At 38.8% G+C, this 22,363-nt stretch overlaps 1 protein-coding gene across 2 annotated transcripts; it reads left to right on the top strand.

The window, feature by feature from the left end:
* Positions 1-2,289: 2,289 nt before the first annotated feature.
* Positions 2,290-21,956, top strand: mfsd1 (major facilitator superfamily domain containing 1). 2 transcript variants are annotated; one of them, XM_053486906.1, is made up of 17 exons: positions 2,290-2,483; positions 2,582-2,634; positions 6,292-6,404; positions 7,523-7,565; positions 8,113-8,180; positions 8,276-8,384; positions 9,098-9,200; positions 11,252-11,350; positions 11,695-11,806; positions 13,971-14,027; positions 14,155-14,311; positions 14,460-14,557; positions 14,711-14,823; positions 16,810-16,857; positions 16,959-17,010; positions 19,976-20,087; positions 21,496-21,956. In XM_053486906.1, the coding sequence occupies exons 1-17, from the start codon at positions 2,339-2,341 to the stop codon at positions 21,553-21,555; spliced, it is 1,542 nt and encodes a 513-aa protein (XP_053342881.1). In that variant the 5' UTR covers positions 2,290-2,338; the 3' UTR covers positions 21,556-21,956. The 2 variants fall into 2 exon arrangements, with proteins under 2 accessions (XP_053342881.1, XP_053342883.1); XM_053486908.1 differs by lacking the exons at positions 19,976-20,087; positions 21,496-21,956 and adding an exon at positions 17,343-17,952.
* The last annotated feature ends 407 nt before the right edge of the window (positions 21,957-22,363 follow it).

Here is a 22,363-nt window from a genome sequence, read left to right as displayed (position 1 = left end):
GTGGGAATCGAACCTGGACCCTGTAAGTACAAGGCGACAGTGCTAACTATCTTCTTCTTTGTCTTTCGGCTGTTCCCTTTCAGGGGTCACCACAGCGAATCATCTGCCTCCATCTAACCCTATCCTCTGCATCCTCTTCTCTCACACCAACTAACTTCATGTCCTCTCTCACTACATCCATAAATATCCTCTTTGGTCTTCCTCTCGACCTCCTCCCTGGCAGTTTAAGCCTTTTACTACCTCCTTTTACCGATATATTCACCATCTCTCCTCTGAACATGTCCAAACCACCTCAATCTGGCCTCTCTGACTTTATCTCCAAAACATCTACTGTAACATGGGTTGTCCCTCTGATGAATTCTTGATCCTATCCATCCTTGTCACTCCCAAGGAGAACCTCAACATCTTCAGCTCTGCTACCTCCAACTCTGCCTCCTGTCTTTTCTTCAGTGCCACTGTCTCTAAGCCATAGAGCATCGCTGGTCTCACCACTGTCCTGTACACCTTTCCTTTCATTTTCGCTGATACTCTTTTATCGCACAACACACTTGCAACTTTTCTCCACCCATTCCAACCTGCCTGTACCCACCTCTTCACCTCCTTTTCACACTCTCCGTTGCTCTGGACTGTTGACCTTAAGTACTTAAAGTCCTGCACCTTCTTTACCTCTGCTCCCTGTATCCTCACCGTTCCTCTTGGGTTCCTCTCATTTACACACATGTATTCCGTCTTACTGCGGCTAACCTTCATCCTCCATACCTCCACCTCTCCAAATTTTCTTCCACCTGTTCTCTGGTCTTGCTACCAAGCACAATGTCATCTGCAAACATCATAGTCCATGGCAACTCCTGTCTAACCTTATCTGTCATCCTGTCCATCACCAGAGCAAACAAAAAGGGGCTCAGAGCCGATCCTTGATGCAGACCCACCTCCACCTTGAACTCTTCTGTCACACTTACAGCACATCTCACCACTGTCTTACAGCTCTCATACATGTCCTGCACCACTTTAACATACTTATCTGCCACTTCCTCATACAACACCACAGCTCCTCTCTCGGCACCCTGTCATACGCCTTCTCTAGATCTACAAAGACACAATGCAACTCTTTATTACCTTCTCTGTACTTCTCCATCAGCATCCTCAAAGCAAATACTGCATCTGCTGTACTCTTTCTAGGCATGAAACCAAATTGCTGCTCACAACAGCATACAGCAATTGCTGCAGCACTTCCATACCTCTACAGGTATGTCTTTAGGACCAACAGCCTTTCCACTCTTCATCCTCTTCAACGCCCTTCTCACCTCACTTTTACTAATATTTGCTACTTCCTGCTCCACAACAGTCACCTCTTCTACTCTTTGTTCTCTTTCATTTTCCTCATTCATCAACTCTTTAAAATACTCCTTCCATCTTCCCATCACCCTCCTGGCATCTGTCAGTACATTTCCATCTCTATCTTTAATCACTCTAACCTGCTGCACATTCTTCCCAGCGACCAATTTGAAAGATTTGGCCTAAATAGCAAATTCTTATAATAAATTCTATGCATGGCAGGGTTCTAGTGTAACGGGATAAATAAAAAAATTCTTGCCCTCAGTCAGCGCGTGCAGATGAAACCATTTTTACTGGGATCACTTAATGTGTATGTACTATAATGTGTTATGTTCACCGCTGATATAACAGTGCTGAAGTGGTATAAGTGAATTTTAAGAAAAAAATCCTTTAATTCATTCTACTTTTTGATTTCTCATCTGTGATTTACTTTCTGATTACTGAACAGGTAGCGCTGATGACAACAGAAGTACAACTGTGGCGTAAACATAAACTTTTCAATATCCTCTCTTTCCCGTTGATGAACTGACAGTAGATTTAAAATCCTGCTGTGGTTTTGCGTACATTTTGTGCAATTTCCTAATATTTTGCCACCAATCCAGTGGAAACACAAACACATTGATAAACATGTATAGTTATCAGCTGTGAATTAAACAGTCAGTAGAAACTATACATTTTTATCAATGTCTTCAACCAGGAAGAAGTCTGGCAAAAAGAATTAAACCTAACAGTCCTTATACTGTATGAGGATGGTACAAGGATAAAGTTGGTAGAAAATGCCATGTCTCATATGAGAACATTCTGGAATCTCAAATGCATATAAAACAGTGTCACTTGTCTGCTCTGCTGTGTTTATTGAAACAATTTCCGGGTTGGGGAAGGGGGGAAAAAAAGAAGCGCGTGTTCATGTGATCACGTGACTCCCTGTAGTCACATGACCTTGATATTCTTTTGTCGGGTCTATATTAGCGGCTGCACGCGCTTTCGGTTAAAACGCAGCGAAATGGCGAACAGGGCGGAAATCCGCGGGCTTGTAGATGAGAATGAAGACGACGATGGAAACAGCAGACGCTTGTCTCCGTTTTGTGACCCGAATCATTTACTCCACCGGATTGTCGTGCTTGTTTTTATGTGTTTCCTGGGATTCGGTGAGTAACGTAACTCTCAGCCTTGTTCCTAAATAACAGAGCTGTAGTGTTTAACATGGAGACTTTCTGATCATCATTCTGTGTTTCATCGCTTTTAGGAAGCTACTTCTGTTATGACAACCCTGCTGCCCTTCAGAAACAAGTCATCCAGGTTAGAGTGGGCTGTTGTTGTTATTGTTATTGTTGTTTGTTTGTTATCTGCTCATGTGATGTAATTCATTTCTCAAGCTTTCCTAGGAAAGGAAAATATCAAATCCTCCTTTAAGATAGTGATTGATTTTAAGCTCTAACTAGACATTGATTTACTGCCTTGAACTTAAACAGGGGGATCTGATTGTCCAGGATCTGACATGTTTAGAAAGTTCGTTCCAAACATGACATACACTATACAAATAAACCTATTTGCCTAAAAACCTGGTAATTATTGAATTCAGGTGTTTTAATAACATCAAGACATCTTGGACACAGTTTGGTGAAGACCCGTTTCCATTCCAACATGACTGTGCCCCAGTGTACAAAGCAAGAACTATAAAGACGTGGTTTTGATGAGTTCGGTGTGGAAGAACGTGACCGGTCCGAGCACAGAGCCCTGAACCTCAACCCCATCGAGCACCTTTGGGATGAACCGGAATGGAGATTGTGAGCTCGTCCAACATCAGTCCCTTGACCTCATAAGTTCTCTACAGAATGCAATGGGTGCAAATTCCCACACAAACACTCCAATATCTTGTAGCCAGCCTTCCAAGAAGAGTGGAAGCTGTTCTAGCTGCAAAAGGGGAACCGACTCCATATTGAAGTTTATGTATTTGGATACAATATCACTGTAGGTTTGGACAAATATTTTTCAATATCTACAAAATAAAATAAAAACTTGTCTTAGAAGAAGTCTTAACATCTTTTGACGGTGGCACAGTGGTGTAGTGGTTAGCACTTTCACCTTACATCTACAAGGGTTAGTTTTTTGCCTCATGGTCTGTGTGCATGTTCTACCCGTGCTTGGTGGGTTTCCTCCAGGTTCTCCAGCTCTCCAGGTTCTCTGTGTTTTTTACCCACAGACCAAAGACATGCAGATTAGTCATAATCATTCTTCCCAAATTGCCCATAGTATTTGTGTTTACCCTGCGATGGATTAGGCTCCCAAGGTCTCCCAAGATTGGCCCCAGGTTCCCCATGACCCCTTATAAGTGGTGTAGAAGATGAAGGAATAAATGAATGAACATCTTTTGAAACATTATATTTAAATACCTGGATTTGTCATACAATCTTAGAACTATATGAATCACTTAAAGTTACACTATTGAGCAAAACAACTAGGAGTTTTGTTAAACTCATGTGTGCTATCTGATTCTACCAAAAAAACGTTTGAACATTGATTTTGACATGCACATAACACAGAGGTGGCCTCTTGGGTTTCACGTTCTCTCAGTGTTCTTCCCCTTTTGTTCAGGTAATGAGGCAAAAATGCAGCTCGTCATCAAAGTCATGCACTGTAGGCTGATTGCGTGTTTTCCCATCGTTTGACTGTGTGTGAGCATTTGAGTGTGGGTTGTGCTAAATATCAGCGTGGCTAAGATAGAAGATGAGAAGCTTCGCCCTCATGCCTGCATTTCACCACAGCCGCGCAAATATTCAAGCTCAACAGCATGACTTGAGTGTGAAATTGCTTAATGATAAAATAGACTTTTTTTGTTACTAAAGGTATCTTGCATAATCTAATAAATTAACTCGGGTTTAATATACACATGGATTACCTTCATACGGAAACAGGTCTGTCTATGTAGAAGGTAAAGTATGCAGGTAGTGGTGCTGTAACTAAGAGCTTAAATGACCCTCCCAGGAGCACTGCTGGATCTAATAGGCTAAGGCTATAAATTAAGTTTGGTAATATGTAATCATAATGATTGTTTTTTTGGGAAGATTATTAAAATTATTACTGGTTCACATAAATTGTATACTATATGGCCAAATAAAATTGCCCGTACATGTGCGAATGTTGACCAGAGGTCCTACCACAGCCGTACAAGATGGGAATAAACAGACATGGTCACCACTGACCTCCGTGGTCCCTATTTGAACTACAGAGGTTCCTAGAAGGATGGATGGATGGATGGATATGGCCAATTGTCTATAGACGCCTGACTATTGAGCATTTCAAAAACCATGAACATTAATATGGAGATGGGTCGTCTTTTGTTGCTGTTATAGCTACTACTGTAGATCCTGTAATGTGGCAGTGAGGAAGTATGCCCATTCAGACAGTTGTACTTCTTCATTGGTTCCCAACTCATGTCTTCATGGAGCTTTGTGCACAGAGGCAGTGGTACAGCGTGGATTATTTTTCTGTCACAGCAGAAAATTTTACAACAAACATTTGGCTTATTAATTTAAAAATGACCTCATACTGTTTCTCAGTTTAAAGTTCCACAATACTTTTCACGTTTTCACGCATGTGAAATAGATTCCAAGTATCATGTAAATTATAGCAGCCATGACCTTCAGCCATCCCCTTACCAGCCTGTCTCTTCCCCCTTTTGTGAGGGTAATGAGGCAAAAAATGCAGCTTGTCATCTTACCAAGAAGCCGGAACAGCTTTAGCTCGGACTGTTACAAAGCGCTGACATTGAAGAATCCTTCCGAAAGTGCTAAATAAGCATCTTCTTACACAAAACCTCACCGTATCAACAAATGCACATTCAAAAAGAAACTTTTCATGCAGAGTGTCAGCCATACAGCTCTCGGTGTAAGTTGGTTTCTGTGCAGTGCTGTGCTATAACTGTACAGTATATAATCCATCCTCACTATCCATGTATTTAAATATAAGATAAAAAGGGATAAGAAGTTCCCATGTCACATGTATGGTCTAGTTTCTACCACTGCTGCAAAGTTCTTAAGAAGAATTACCAATTTTCCCGTTTTTAAAGCCAGTCTTTCGTTTATGGTCTCTTATGGTTCATGGTTAACCATGAATTCCTGTTTCACTTGAAAGTATAAACATGCAGAAGGGCAGAGAATGAAATGAGAAAAAAGGTACTTGACCTCTACGGCTTCTGCAGTGTTTGTCATTTCAATGCAAATAGCAAATAGTGTCTGTTTTTGTCTGTGATCACAGAACAATATCTGTAATTCATAGTGAATATGCAGTATGATTAAAATAAATAATTAGCACTTGGTCATAGAGAAATTAACATATGAATCGATATTCTTTTATGTGCAGAGTTGTGTTTCACTCCAAAATCGATTTTTAAATGATTTATTACAGTTATAATAGAGATGCAACGATCAATCAGCCAGCCAGTGAATTGAATTGACTTTTTTTTTTTTTTTTTTTCTTTTACACGGCCTCAAATAACTCTAAAATCTTTGAGTGGTCTGGGTGGTCACGGCCGATCAAGATGAAAAGCAAACATTTATTTACAATCCTACAGGTGGCGCACTCTAAACTATTCACACACTGGTGCCCCATGTGCTAGAAGTAAATTATTTGCTAAGTAAATATTAAACTTTCATATTTGTAGTTATTTTGTAGTGTGGCATATAAATGCTACAAAATATGATTGACCCATGATTTTGAAGTGAATGGTTTCAAACCGAAAATAAGTTGGCCGTCACATACATGAACTGATTAATAACTCGTGATTAACTTAGTTGTGAAGCTGCTGAATAAAACTATAGTTTCGATGACAATATTTTTTTATGGTTTAAGGGCTTAAATTTGTAACAAAAAAATTAATTCTGGCTGCACAATGACGTAATTCTTTCTTTCTCTATCTCTCTCTTTTTCTCTCCACTTTTACGTTTGTCTTAATAGGATATGCAGCTAAATACCTCCAAATTCATGCAGCTTTATGCCTGGTACTCATGGCCCAATGTAGTTCTTTGTTTTGTGGGAGGCTTTTTGTTGGACAGGGTGTTTGGCATCAGGTGAGTTCCATTTATTTGTATTTAATTTCACATGTTTTAAAATGGCAGGTTGTCTGAATCCAACAAGTGTATGTTTAAGGAAAAAAAATTTGATCTGAAATTCCGAATTCATTGAGCTAAATGTCGCAGCAGAAGAAAGAGTGATGCATACGTTGGGAAAAAAAAAATATTTATTTTTTTACTTTTCATCAATGTGCTGAAATTTCAGTTTCATCAGATATGTATGCTGCCTGGCCCAAAAAAAAAAAAAGTCTGTCTTGATTGAAATGAGCAAATGCCTAAGAGGCTTTGATTGGATTTGAATAATTCATATGTTTTAACTGGCACATTTATTTTTAAAATTCTACCTGATGTAGTCAGTAGCTTCTTGTTTCTTAACGAACCATATTGGAAGACTTAACATGTGGTTCAAATAAAAACAACCAAAGAGCTTGCTTAAGTTGTTGGAATAGGGTTTAGATCTGATCAATGCAGTGTTAAAATCTGTAAGGACCAATGCCTAAATAATAAACTATATGAAATGGATCCTGATGTTGGATCAAGACGTACATTTCCTTCATAAATTGTTGGGATCAATTGACTTATACAAGATGCAGGATAGGACGCTCAAAAGCTACACAAAAATCCACCACAATGTTTATCATGCAGAACCCATCTGTCCATCAAACATATTTTATTTGACTCTATCTCCTTAACTTGTTTTATTCTGTTGACACTTTTAACCCAAATGTACAGTAGTTTTAAAGTTCTTAGAAAAAACATCTTTAAACATCATCTCTAGTTTAATATTTAATAACAAAATTGACTCTCGCCAAGAATATAGCCATAGAAGTTGACATGGCGTTAAAAAAAGAAGGAATAAAACCTGCAAGGCAGATTATCAGAATGATCATATCATTGGATTTGTTTTTCCTTGATGGAATGGATCATTTTTATCTTGCTGTAATTAAAGCTAAAGACAGTCTGACGAAATTAGTGTGCACAACTTTTTTTGGGAGACCAGACATTGTATCTCTACGTGATTCTGTGCTACTTGACCACCTAGTTACCTTTCTGTGATGATTTTAAACCTGTAAGAGTTTTTATGCCAGCACGTTTGACGCTCTTGCTCTTTCTAGGCTGGGGACGATCATCTTTTCGCTCTTCGTGTGCGTCGGACAGGTAGATACTCATCCATAATTCTTTTTAAAGGCATGCTTTAAAGACTACTGTATGGAGTGGAAATGCAAAAGATTTGCTTAAATGGGAAAGGGGAAAGATAACCTTAAGTGTCTTGTACTGTGTTGCGCCTTAGTGTTGTTGCAATTTTCAGTCTCGTCAAAAAATTCTGTGAAGCCGCAATCCTTTGAGATGGGGGTGGATTTACTCTGAGAGAGACCACTCTCATCAAAATAGAAATGTTTCATCACAGGAGGAAAAAAGCTGATTAGTCAGAAGAACTGCATTGTTCTTCTGCGCTGACAACGTTTCTCTAAGGAGCCATGCTCAAAATAAAAATCCCCACACACCATAACGAGGAAAATGTTTGTTTATTTTTTTCTCTTTTAATTTGTTACTTGTTTGTATTGAGCCATATGTTACAACACAGCCTTGTTTGCACTTTTTGTTCTGTACCATAACATTTTACTGTTATAATCATATCTGTACAGGTACACAATCATTTATTTATTCATGATTATTATTTTTATTAATTGTATTTTTTTTGCAGGTCATATTTGCCATAGGCGCTTTAGTCAACCATTTCTGGGTGATGGAGTTTGGGCGCTTTGTTTTCGGGTAAGGTCTTATTACGCGTAGGAAATATTTAAATTTTGACTTTTTTTAAGTAATTATGACTGAATCATTGTAAACACATTTTCCTCAATATGCAGCATCGGAGGAGAGTCTTTGGCTGTGGCACAGAACACATATGCAGTGAATTGGTTTAAAGGGAAGGAGCTTAACCTGGTATTCGGCCTGCAGCTCAGCATGGCGAGAGTGGTGAGACATGGTGCAGGAGTGGCCTTTGGGCCTCAGGATTAAAAAAAAGTGTACAAGACAGTTGTTAGGCTGTAACTTGGATGTTTTAATTCTGTGAGTGGCGCAGTGGTAATGTGCTCGCCCCATCATCCAAAGATCGCTGGTTCGAACCCCGGATGATGCTGTTTTTCTCTCACAGCCGGAGGCACAGAGAGCTGATTGGCCGAGCTCTCTCAGGGGGGAGGGATGAGAGGCACTTGCGCTCCCACATTAATCGCGGCTCTACAGCCAATCAGGGGCGTCTGTGAGATCGCGCACGCGGAAGAAGCGGCTAGCGCTTTCCTCCGAGTGTGTTACTCCGCCCCAACGGTGCGTGAGCAAGCAGTTCGAAAAGATGCGGTCGGCTGTCGTCACGCGGTTCGGAGGAAACACAGGATAGTCTTCAGCCCTCCCGACTGAGTGGTAGTAGTAGCCTTAATGTGGGAGCCCCCTAGTGACGGGGAGGAAGTGGACACAACTAAATTAGGGAGAAAATTACACCTATTATTTTGAGACCAATTAAGCCCTGTATGTACTTAATACGCAAATATTACAATAATAAATAAATGAATGAATAAAAACTAGGACACTTAATTAGATTGACTAATAAGGGTGATTTGCTTTATTTACTTTAAGAGTTATTTGTTCTCTGAATAGTGTGTTAATCTTGTTTGTGTATGTTTGATTTCTTCCAGGGCAGTACAGTAAACATGAACATCATGTGCTGGGTGTATGATCAAATGAAGGATGTAGTGGGGCAGACGGGTCACTTTACTCTCGGAGCTGCACTCATGATCGGTAATAATGCAACTTTCAAAGTCAAGCAAAAGTCTAATGGGGTATAATGAAGCAATTTTCTGACTCTTTTACAATGCAAGAGTGTACACCACTGATTAAAAGCGTTTTTGTAGAACTCATGGATGTAGCAACAAAACTTTTATCTAACTTAATTGTTCCCTCTTGGTTGAATATATTATGGTTATTTATATTGAAATTTCCCGTTTGAAGTTTTAACCTACAAAATTTAAATATATATTGAAATCTGTCTGTCTGTCCATCTGTCTACACTATCTATATACTGTATCTTTAGATATTGATTTGGGTATAGAAACCTAATGTAGATATCATACTCTTAAGCATATTATAGTACCACACAAAAACTCACCTACTCAATCAATACTCAATCAAGTTTTTACTGTATTATGTTTTTTCCACATAGAAGAAGAATCTTGAAGGCATCAAGGCTATGCAATAACACATGGAAACATGCAAAAAGCAAAACGTCTTGAATGTTAAATTCTTTAAAGTTGACACTTTTTGCTTTGATGAAAGCTTTGCCCACTCTCGCCGTGCTCTAAATAAGCTTCATGTGGTAGAAGGTGTTCCTATACATGCTGATGACTTGTTGGCTGCCAAATGTGTCCAAATTAGGGCAAACGCCTAGAATCGAAAATATAGTTGGGTGGTATAACCATATAATTCTACAGTACCTCACATTTCAGCAACCACTTTTTTATATGCTTTCAAGGGACAATACTATAGAAATGGGAATTGTATATATTGTAGACTAGTCAATGTGTAGCTTGTATATCAGTACAGAATTTACTGTCCTCTAACAATAACTGAGCATGCAGACTTTAGCGTCTGAATAACTGGCAACGGAAATGAGTACTGTGTCTAAAGTGTCAATGATTTGTGTGAGCACCATCAGTATCTAGTACGGACTTAAACCTCCTGGGCGTGGAACTCACCAGAGCTGCACGCGTTGTTACTGGGATTCTTTTCCACTCATCCATAATGATATCACGGAGCTACTGGATGTTAGACACATGGCGCTTCGCCACCTTCCACTTGAGGACGCCCTACAGGTGTTCAATAGGGTTCAGGTCTGGAGACATACTCGTCCACTGACAAACACATGAACGATGAGTGGGACATGTAACTTTGCATAGTTAAAGATGTGCAGCTGTTATTACTTTGGAGTGTACTCGCTTTTGTTGCCAGGTATTTTGACAATAATGGCTGTATGTTGAGTTATTTTCAGGGGTCAGTAAATCTATACTGTTATACAAGCTGTATATTGTCTACTCTAAAATGTATTCAAGTTTCATATCTATAGTATTGTCCTTTTGTCTATTTTCGATGATGTGCTAAAATGTTTGCTGAAATTAGAGGGGTGTACTCTCTTTGAGTGTGTGTATATCGTTTTCTAGCTTTGATATCTTCAATATTGTTCTATTGTTAAATCAGGACCAACTCTTTGCACTCGCTAGAGTGTTGCCATTTGACGCTCCATCAAACCCTCGTGTCATTTCATACTCGATCTTTAAATCTTGAGTCTCTTGTTACACTGTCAGTGAGGGCTTGTTTGAAATGTAAAGCCATTTCTCATTACTATATGCAAAAAGAAAAGAAACCGGAGCCTGAGAACTGACGCGTCATTAAGTTTCCGGTTTCACTTCTGCTCTATTACCCTTCCATCTCATGCTGCTGTAATCCAGATAATGCACAGCTCAGACGTTTTCCCCTTTCTGCTTAGGAATTCATTTTGTAAAGTTGAAGTTTCCCTTTTTTAATCATTTAAGCAGTTTAATTTTCAATGATTTTTCATCATGCACTTTAATCACCTACAGAAAACTACTCCATACGTACAGGCACTTGCCGAAGAAACAGGAACGTGGTGTGTTCAAATAACAATTTGTGTTTTACTCAGCACACAGAAACTCCCTGTCGCGAACACGAATGCATGTAAATATCCATCATGGAAACTAAGTGTGGTGGAATTTGTGGCTGTTCAGCAAATGGTATAGGAGGAACTGAAGTGTGTTTGTGTGTAACTTGTTTTTCAGCTGCCTCGACATGTGTCTTATCTCTCGTGTGCGCTCTGGTATTGGCCTACTTTGACAAGCGGGCCGAGAGGATACTCAACAAGGAGCAGGGAAAGACCGGTCAGTTAACTGTGTGTGTGTGTGTGTGTTTTTATGTTCGGTTTGCTATAAAAATCAAGCTGTTCGATTGCCTGTCTGTGTGAGCACCACTTGGAAATGGACTGATAAACAACATATATTCTGCTGATCCAAGTGCCTTTTTTGTGACCGTATTACATGCAGCTTGGTAGTAAAGATTAGGACCCATATGGGACGTAATTATAGTCTTTCTTTCAACCTTGAAAGCTTTTCATACCTCCTTCTATATGATGCTGTCAATATAACGGCTTAACCAGGCATTAAATGCTGAAACTGGAAAAGGGTAGTGATTCGGCTTTTTATTATTGTTATTTGTGTGTTCGTAGGTGAAGTGATCAAGTTATCTGATGTAAAGCACTTCCCTTTCCAACTGTGGATGATCTTCATCGTCTGTGTGGGATATTATGTGGCCATCTTCCCCTTTATAGGCTTGGGACAGTGAGTGAGCGCACACACACAAGTAGTGTTAATACATCAGATGTTTTATGTTATAAAATGAACTGGGAACATATTAGTGAACATACAGTATGTTTAATCAGTTAAAAAAAAAATTTATTTATTTATTTTTTAATAAAGAGTTTGTTCTGTTTTTTTAAACTACAAGGGGTGTTCAAGACAAACCGGGACTTTTGATTGTGCATAATAACAGAACACCGTTATAAGCTGAGTAAAAGCTACCTTTTATTTCTCTATATAATCTTTATATAATTCCTCTCTTTAGTACACTTGTCCCAGTGCTCCACTTGTGCTTGTATGCCATCAAGGTATCAAGGCCAGAGCCTTCAAGCCTCGAAACTCCTATAATAGCACAAAAATGTGGAAATGGCTTGGAGCGAGGTCGGGACTGTACGGGGATGTGGCACTAACTCCCAGACAAGTTCCTGTAATGTGCAGGTGGTGTCTGTGAACGATTGTGCGTACAGTTCCCACAGTCGGATGCGTCTCTTCCACAAGCTGATGACAAGTTATCTGTTGATTTTCCAGCATCAGGCGTTCCACTCACTAAATGTTTACAGAAATGACTACAGAAATGACTATGCTGTGGGCCATAGCATCTGGGATCATCGTTCATGCATGCACATGTTTCTTGGGTTTCTGAATAGTGCAAACGTTTTAAACGTCTTCTGTAAATGTCGATCGCTTTCATGCTTTCGCTCTTGAGAAATTTCATCACTAGTCCCGGTTTGACTTGAATGTCCCATATATAGGGACCTAGAATAGTGGCTGAAATCTAGGGTTTAAAAAAAATGTATGGCCCAAATGGTGATTGATTTATATTTATGGACAAATATAGAACCATTACGCTCCCAAAAGCAAAGGTAAATTGCATAACAGTCTTGTGTAAATAAATAAATAAATAATTTTTTATAAACTTCACCGTTTATCTAACAGGCATGTCCTGCTTTAATAGAAAAATAAATATCCAGAATTCTGGCTTCGGGCTGCAAAAACTCAATAGTACAAATGAATAAAAAAAAAAAAATCCATGTTACTGGCCTTAGTATGGACAAACAGATCTGCCGAGGCATTCTTTTGGGGAAATGCTGTTAATCATTTAGGACTCTGAGACAGGATGTGCCTAAAAAAAGGACATTGGTTCAGGTTTGTATGTACGGCAGCTGTGGAGGGAGAACAAGTCTGATTTGTCAGTTTGGCAGGCAGTAAAGCTGCTTTGCTGACGGCTAAATCTGAAGTGTATGCATTTCTCTACAGTCTGTTGACTTTTTCTACATATCATTATTCGATCCCCGCTAGTAGAGTATTTTTATTCTTATGACAAACTTGTCCGTTGTCAGGAAGTGTTCATTTTTCCAACGAGTGTCAAATGCAAGACTAATATACTTCACTGTGGTGCCTGGCCACATCAGCATTCTATTGAGTCCCAGAGGATCCAACATCTATCAAAAGGATATTGCTATTGTTATGATGTTTCTTTATTTCTGTATTTAACTTGCACAATTCTATTTATACACATCATGGTGGAAGAGGAAATCTTACAAGCTTATCCTAGTCTCCAATCTCATCTTCTCATGCTCTCCTTAATATCATTTTTCAAGATCACCACAGTGGTTAATCGATGTGCCATTTGGAGTTTAGCACCAAGCTCATTTTTGAAGCCTTTTGAAACATGTTCCAAAAGAAATGCAACAGAGCATTACTGATTAAAATAGATGCATATCTGATGTGTGGTACAAGTCCATAAAGGTGCATCGATGGAGCATAACTTCAGTTTCTGCATGATGTGAAAACAATGCATGACGAAGGTTGTGTGGGCCAAATGTAGCAAAAGGTTTTTTGAGACATCTTTTCTGGCTGTCTCAGCAATTTCCTTAATCTCTTTGGGCTTTCGGACAAATGCAGACCTGAAAACCCAAATTCCTGTTTCTTTCCCCCAATGGCATCTATACTACCTATGCAGTACCATGCCGTTCACCAAAAAAAAATTAAATTGTTTAAGGGTGACTGTTGATGATCTGTAATTTTCAATCAAATTAAAATGCAGATATTGCATCTGGCATCAGGAATAATGGTTTAACCATAGTAAGTGCATTCTTGTACCTCCTTGATTTGTGTAACTGGTTTATCCACTGCTCTCCTGTAGGGTTTTCTTCATTGAGAAGTTTAACTTCACTCCACGCCAGGCAAGAGCAATCAACAGGTAATCTCGCATGATGTTTTGTCACAAGTGATGGTGAGACAGATTGTCTAAGGGTGGATTGCTAATATTTTGTCAGTGTTTTATTTACACCAGTGTTTTGTTATGAGGCTTTTCTTCTCCCCCCCAGCATTGTGTACATCATCTCGGCTCCAGCTTCCCCTTTGTTGGGTCTCTTGGTGGATAAAACGGGCAAGAACATCGCATGGGTTATGTGCGCTGTGGTCGCCACGCTGCTTGCTCACTTGATGCTGGCTTTCACCTTCTGGAACCCCTGGTTTGCTATGGTAAAGCCTTTGGGCAAATGGCACAGAATGGCACATTAGGCAATTGCAGAGTTTTAATAATGCAGCTTTAATAATGAGCACAAAATGATGCAAATTTAATTTTTATTTTGCTTTTTATTCTAATATCAAATCCTTATGACCTCCATAGGTCCTCTTAGGTGTGTCTTATTCGCTGTTGGCCTGTGCTCTCTGGCCAATGGTGGCCTTTGTAGTGCCAGAACACCAACTGGGAACGGCATATGGATTGTAAGAATCCAGTTTTCCATTTGACTTTTGATTTTATGCAGTGCTTAATAATAATAATAATTATTATTATTATTAAAACTGCTCAATTTATAGTTTAGCATTATATAAACCGTGTTCAACTTTATTATCTATTATTCTCTTTTTCTCTCTCAGTATGCAGTCCATACAGAACCTAGGTTTGGCACTTATCTCTATGGCAGCAGGAGCCATTCTTGACAGCAGGGGTTACCTCTTCCTGGAGGTCTTCTTCTGTGCATGCATCTGCGGTGAGTGACAATGCTGTGTCAACATGTACACCGCCTGGCCCAAAAAAAAAGGCACCATTTGAGAAGGGTCAAATTATTGGACTAAATCAAGCAAAAAAAAACAACTGAGGAGATTTGAAATTACTAAAACGGGCTTAAAAAAAGCTTGAGCCTATTCCATGGTGAGGGGCGCTTCATGGTACGAAGTGAAGCACATAAAGTGATGCACTCATCATACATAGTAGCCACTGTACAAGACTCTGCAGCCAGTGTTATGATCTAGAGTTGCTTCAGTTGGTCAAGGCTAGACTTAGCAAAATTATGTGGCGATAAAATGAAGTGAGCTGACCACCGGAATGTACTAAATGACCAGGGCCTGTATTCACAAAGCTTAAGCCTAAAAGTTGCTCCTAGTGATGAAATTTTAAGAAAATTGTTAGAATTATGACATTTTCTTAAAATTTCCCCTTAAATTTAGGACTAAATCTTAGTAAAGATAAAAATGATTCACGAAACATTTTAGCCAGAAAAACAGCTCCTAAGGTAAAAAAAAAAAAAAAAGTAGAGAGGAGGACTTAAGAGGCTTAAGAGTCTTTATAGCAGAGGACAAAATGGTGAAAAGAACGCTGAACGTAAAGCTAAAAGTCAGCACTGCTCTTTTGTCCAATTTGTTTTTTTTTTATTCTTTTACTTTCTTCCATCTCTCTTGGATTGTTGGCTACATACCATCCAAAAGTGCAACTTATAGACTGTCCTGCAATCATGTAAACTGATAAAAAGTGAGCCATTTTGCTCCCATCAATCTGAAATAAATCACAAGTAATGAAATCTGTATGGTAATAAATGTAAGAACTTAAATATAGTAACTATGGTGTAAAAATTTGTTGTTTCCAAAAAAAAAAGACAAATTTTCAACATTTGATGTTTTAATTAACTTCATTTATTTTCTATATTTATTTTCAATATTTAACCTACTACGTATAACAGAAACTTTGCTTAAAGCAGTCTGTATTCATGATTATACAATTTCTTCTATTTCTATTATCATGTATTTTATATTCATAAAAAGCGCATTTTAAGACCATTACAGATTTAAAAAAAAAAAAATTTTATTAACCAATCACAGTCCCTAAATTGCTGCATCAACCTTAGCAATGGGGTCGACCACACCTCCTCACTAAGATAATGGTTTTTGTATTTTCCTTACTTAAAGTTGCTAAAGAGAAGTTTCCTAAATCACTTTTAGTCTAGGACTCCCAGCCTGGACTATTTAGGCTAAGATAGAAGCTTTTTGAGAAAATTCTAAGAAGCTTTGTGAATACAGGCCCTGGACTCCAATTGTGCAGCAGTGGTTCTGGAAAGCATTTTCACACATGGATTGTCCACCACATTGTGCGCTGTTGTAGCTTCTACTGCTTCACAGGATTACTTGTACTCCGATATCGAGCTCCCGTTTTTTTTCCACCCTTCCGGTGAGCCCGATTCATGTCTCCTCACACACATACTGTTCCAGTAACCAGGTCTTTGGACATCTAGTTCACTCACACCATACATTAGTTGTATATATTTTGTAAATATTGTTTTCTTTTTTAGTTTTTTTGTGCACCCTTTTGTTAAGTTTGTTTGTATAATACACATTTGGTTTTGCTAATTGGTCGTTGTGGTGTCAATCTTGCTCGCGGGTTTTAAAGCATCGCAGGCACTAAGATAAAGATCTCTCGTTTTTGAGTAACTCAGTTTATCTAATTAATCTGATTGTTAAACTGTAATCAAAGGTAATTTAATGAAATGTTTGAGTGTGTGACTATTTTTGGGCCAGGGTGTACAGTATATACTGTGTGTGTAAAGCCAGAATTTCTAAATATGTATTAAATTACGCTGGTGTAGTACACAAAGTACCTTGATGATTAAATTGCCAGATTTTAGAAAATGTAACGAACGAATGAGCAAACTTCTAGTGGGCATGGTGCATTGAGATATAATATGTTGTATTTTCTCTTTCAACAGTGGCTCTGATAGCAGTGGTGTTGCTTTACATTGCGGACTTTGCTCGAGGTATGTTTGTTTAGCAGGAAACTGTATAAAAATTAAATGTTACCCCCTACTTCACCAGAATGATCTGATTCATTATACATTTCACACTTCTTTTTAACCAGGCGGAGATTTAAACCTATCAGCCTCGGCCCGAGCCAAACTCCAAAAGTCAGAGTGAGTTCATTATGGTTTGACCATTTCACTTTTACCATTACCCCCCCCCCCCTTATTACAGCTTGACCTTTTGATTTCACCTATAGTGCCATCTTTATGCTCAGATAATGCAAAGTTATGTATATTCAGAGTCTGTATTTGCAACTTTTTACAGTAAGAGGCGCCTAACAGAATAACTTGGATCTGGCTACAACACATGCAAACAGAATTAAGGAAAACTGATAATTTTATACTTTTTTAACAAATGTCAACTTCCTCACCTCCCTGTAAATAACCAGTTGGTATAACGGATGTGTTTTGTTCTTTAACAAAGCCTGTGTGCTGTGTTCCAGGTGATAGCTGTTCAGTCCACTGGCTTCACCCTTCTTGCTGTGATCTGTCTCACTGGACTTCTCAGCCTGTCAATCACGCACCAATGGGCATTTCTGCACTACTTATTTCTGTTTATCACACTGACCAGGGTCTGTTCCCACACAGGGGTACATGGGGGCCATCTCAAATGGGGTCTTACCCCTAGATAAGACTTTTTAATCATCGCTGCTGTGTACGATTAAGTACGATTGGGATATTGTACAGGCTGAGAGGAGGACAGATCTGATTTGTCTGGTCGGGTCATGCCAGAGAGGACGTCCTGCCACTCTCTTAACTCCACCTCAGGGCATCTGGCACTTCTGCATGGACACTGAATACACCACTTTCTTTTTTTAACTCTTGGTATCATTTAGGGCCAGTTCCTTTCCACAGACCTTTGCACTGGTGAATCTTCACCCACTGGGAAACTTACTGGGATGTAGCTTATTCTTTCAGTTCACAGCTTCGCAGCACTTTGGCACCTCTCCCCCTACGAGAGGCCATGTTGTAGCTCTTCCAAATTTTTACATAACCTCACTCGGAAAATGAGGGAGGTGTTTTTTTTTTTTTTTTTTTTTTTGCAACTTAAAAAAAAAAAAAACCTCATTATTTTTAATCTTAAACCTACGGTGCATTAATGTCATGTTTTTAGAAATGACTTTTTAGTAAAAAATAGTCCCCTGTTAATTGCATGCAGTTACAGTACTTTAAGTATTCAACAGTACTTATATTCTATGAATTATAATTTAATCAATGAGAAATTTGCATTTGCCATCATAACTGGAAAAAATGCGATGGTAAATTTACAAAAAGTTTTTAATTTGCACCTAAAAGATTTTTTAGCATTTTAGCAGCATTTAAAAAAAGTCAAAGTTTTTGGACCTTTTGCAGGGTTGTTTTGTAAATTTAGGAATTTACTCCTGTTTCTTGTGTCTATTGTTGGTGTATTATTGATTTGTTATTTTCATAGCACAAAAGCTTTGGTGATTAATGCGGGTCGTACTGTTTGCCTGACCCCACCCTTGTAACTTGTATCGAAATGTTTAGCCAGGTCTCCTGAATTCAACAAAAGAAAATAACCCCCCGCAACCCCACTCCTAATAGGACTTTCTGCTCTCAGCTACACGCACAGCACCACAAAGGGAGATTATAATTTTGCTTAGTTGAAAATGCATTGTACTTACATTTTTTTATGCTTTATTAACTATCTAGCAAAAGGAATAATGAAATTAGCCCATTTATTAGATAATATAATGACAATCTTAAACCGCTTAATCCTGGTTATTTAGTGGTGCTCACCCTATTATTTGGAGATCGCTAGTTTAATTCCCAGGTCATGCTGTAGCCTCTTGCAGCTGGGGGCCTAGAGAGAGCTGATTGGCTGAGCTCTCTCAGTGGGGTGGGCTGGGAGGCACTTCAATCAGAGCTCTCACATAAATCACAGCTCTACAGCCAATCATGGACTTCTGTGAGCTCACACAAGCAGACGGAGCAGATAGCTCTGCTGTCCTCAGAGTGTGTTACGCCGCCCCCAATGGTGTGTGAGCGAGCAGCTCGAAAAAGTGTGGTGAGCTGGTGTCACCTGGTTTGGAGGAAACGTGATGGTCTTCGCCCACTTCTTAATAGCCTTGATGTGGGAGACCTTTACTGATGAGTGGAAATTGGATACGACTTAATTAGGGAGGAAATTGGGGGAACAAAAAAAATATATTTTACTTGGTTACTTACCAAGAAAATAGTGTATTCCAAGGAGGCGTGTGGGGAGTGGAATAACGAGGGGAAATCAATAGCAGTAAGGAACAGTAAAGGGATTTTTTTTTTTTTTATTATTAAAAAAAGTTTGCTATAGAAACTGATTTTTGTACAGAGCACTTATCACCTAGTTTGCCTATTAGTAAAAATTTTAGTGTACTTCTTAAATCACACAGCATCTTTCCCATCCTAATGCTTAAAATTATTCAGCAATTGGGATCAAAACTCTTTTTGGTTTCACACTAATCATTGCCAGCAAACAACTTTTTGCCTTGTAGCATAATGATGAATGCCCAAAACACTGACAAGCCTCTATGCGTTCTCTAGGAGCGGAATTAATAATGGATTGTTTTGAAACTTGTCAGAAGTCCCCTTGGGATTGAGCTTTTATCTTGCTGTTAATCATTTAATATGGAAATGAGTTGATACAGGAGGGACTGTCTAATGAGTTTGATTAAAGACCTTTTGAGAAATGTTTGATTCTGAAAGGGTGTTTGGCTCCCCATTGGCAAAGTTGATGTTAGATGTTCACACTGTTCATGGTTCATCAAGTCATGTTCATGGTACACACTGAAAGTCATGGCCTCAGGAAGAGGGTCTGGATCAGAACAGCTTTTTGTGGTTAAAAGTCTGATCTAGAGAAATTGAATGAGTCTTATTTTTGTACTGTTAAACCTCTGAGGTTTGGAAGAATAAATAAAAGATAAAGTGATTTTTATTTTTTTTTTTTGCATTGTTTGTCTTTTGTACAAATTCCTTTTTTTTTTCTTGTAATATTTAAATCTTGCTTTGGATTCTCTATCAATTTTGTGTGTCTCTATTTTCTTCTCTCGCTTGCTCTTGCACTCTCTTTCACTTTCAGGGCGCCACGGAGGCTGCAAATCTTCAAAAAGCAGCAGGAGGAGCAGGTTCATTTTAAACCCCTGTCCTCATTTGTCCTCCGTAATCGTTATCTCTCCAGACTGGGGGCGCAGGTAGCCCACACACAAGCTCACGTTTTTCTTTCTTGCTTAGATTACACTATTTATCCTGTTCTACTACTTGGCAGCCAGGTGTGCAGAATTAGATGTTTTTTTTTTTTTTTTTTAATTGCTGTTTGACACCATATCTTAGTAGAAATGATGTCACATCAGGCACAGTATATGTTGATCTTTTGTTTAAGGGATGGAAATAGATTTTAGTCCTTTTTCAAATAGCCATGGGAATAATAGCTGGATGGCACATTATCATACACTTACACTGTATTCTCTATATTTTTTTATACACCAAAAGATTTAAACCTCCTGCCTAATAATATGTAAGTTCCCGCTGTAGCACCAAAACAACTCAAATTTGTTAAGATATGGACTTCACAAAACTTCTAAACGTGTGCTGTGATACTGAGAGATACCAAGATGTTATCAGCAGATCCTCCAAGTACTCTAATTTGTCCTCCATGGATCAAACTTCTTGGGCCTCTACATCCCACAGATGCTTGATCAGATTGAGATCTGGCAAATTTGTAGGCCACAATATTTGCAGTATGGTGGGGAGTATTATTCTGCAGAAAGAAGCCACTGTTATTAGGGAATACCACTTCCCTGAAGGAGTGTACTGAACAATGTTTAAATATCTGTAAATGTCAAAGTAACATCTGCACGAATGCCAGGATGAAAGGTTCCTCACCAGAGGATTGCCCAGAGCATCACACTACCTCTGGTGGCTTGCCTGCTCACAGTACTGGAGGTTTGCACGTAGTGCATTCTGCAATCTCTACCTCACACACACACACGGCTGTTCTCTGTGTAAAAGAAAATGTGGTTTGTCAGACCAGGCCACCTTCTTTCATTGCTTCATGGACCAGTTCTTATGTGTACATGCTCATTGTAGGTGGTTTGGGCTCTCTGTTGGGGCTGCAGCTACAGAACGTAGCTTCATAAGCAGCAAGCTGTAATGCACGGAGTGTGCTGACAACTTTCTGTCATAGAAATCGTTAACAGGATTTGGCCAGTAGCTTTTCTGTTAGATCAGATGAGCCAGCCTTTGATCCCCAGAACTATCAATCAGCTCCGGGTGCCAGTTTGCTACTTGTCCTTTCTTCTATCACTTCTGATAAACATTAACCATTATAAACTGGGAACACCCTGCAAGACCTGCTGTTTTGCCTGTGCTCTGACCCATTCATCTTTCCATCACAATCTGGCCCTCGTCATTGTCTCTCAGTTCCTGATTCTCCCAATTGTTTCCAACACTGCAATTTTGGGAATTGACTATTTATTTATCAATTGTAATGAGATAATCAGTGATATTCACTTCACCTGATGGTAGATTTAATGTCATGAATGATCAGTGTATTATCCTACAGTTTGTTCTTTAACCTGTGTCTGTTTCCTCAATTAACAGCTCCCAGACCACTACAACATCCATCTGTCCTCCCTCGCCTATAGAAGTTTGCTCCGATAATCTGCTCTCGAAGCTAATTGTCCATTGTCTCACTGTGAACCAAAGCTTGTGGGCTTAAACAAAAGACAATGCATGATGCTTTGGGTGTTTTTTTGGTTTTTTTTTTTTTTTTAAGAGAGATATAAAATGCACAATACAGCCCTATGGTTCAGGTAATTTTAAGCATTTATGGGCACTCCTCCTGTTCTGGTAAGTCTTATGAGTTCCTGTTATGGGGTCCTATTACTTAGATTTATGTCACTGTTTATGGATTGTTGTCTCATGTACTGTTCTTCAGTTTGGTGAACAGAAAGTGTTTATTGTTTTTTTTTTTTTCAGAGGTTTATCTACCTGTTCTATAGACATTTTTTGATTGTATATCAGGCAGGATTTATTTAATAAATGTTTTTACAGAACTTGAATTGGATTGCCTTTTTTGTGCGTTTGGTGTAACTACCTAACTTGTTTTTCATAAGTTAATGGTCTTCTTAAATGTTTAACACCATCCTGTTAGCAACCTCTACTTTCCAGATCCAAAAGCAAGTTCTAGGTGTATATATACTAAAATTTGTAATTTTATCTAATGGTGTTTTTTTTTTGTGCGGGAACACTAAATTACACAATTCTCTCAACATTTGTCTCTTCTTGAATGGAGGTAATGTGTTTGCAAATAAATGTCCTCATTATAAATTTATCATTTATAATTATATACAGCCGTTGTCCCTTGTTTGCCATGCTAGGTGTGACTTGCCGCAGAGAGACTGTCAAATAGTGCTGGATTCCAGCCATTTATACTGTAGGCTTCTGGTATAGACTGAATGCTGTCTCA

The sequence above is a fragment of the Clarias gariepinus genome, chromosome 25, assembly GCF_024256425.1.
Source record: "Clarias gariepinus isolate MV-2021 ecotype Netherlands chromosome 25, CGAR_prim_01v2, whole genome shotgun sequence".
In the NCBI taxonomy this organism is placed as follows: Eukaryota; Metazoa; Chordata; class Actinopteri; order Siluriformes; family Clariidae; genus Clarias; species Clarias gariepinus.
The sequence above is the reverse complement of the archived record's forward strand: the minus strand, read 5'-3'. Positions and strand labels throughout refer to the sequence as shown.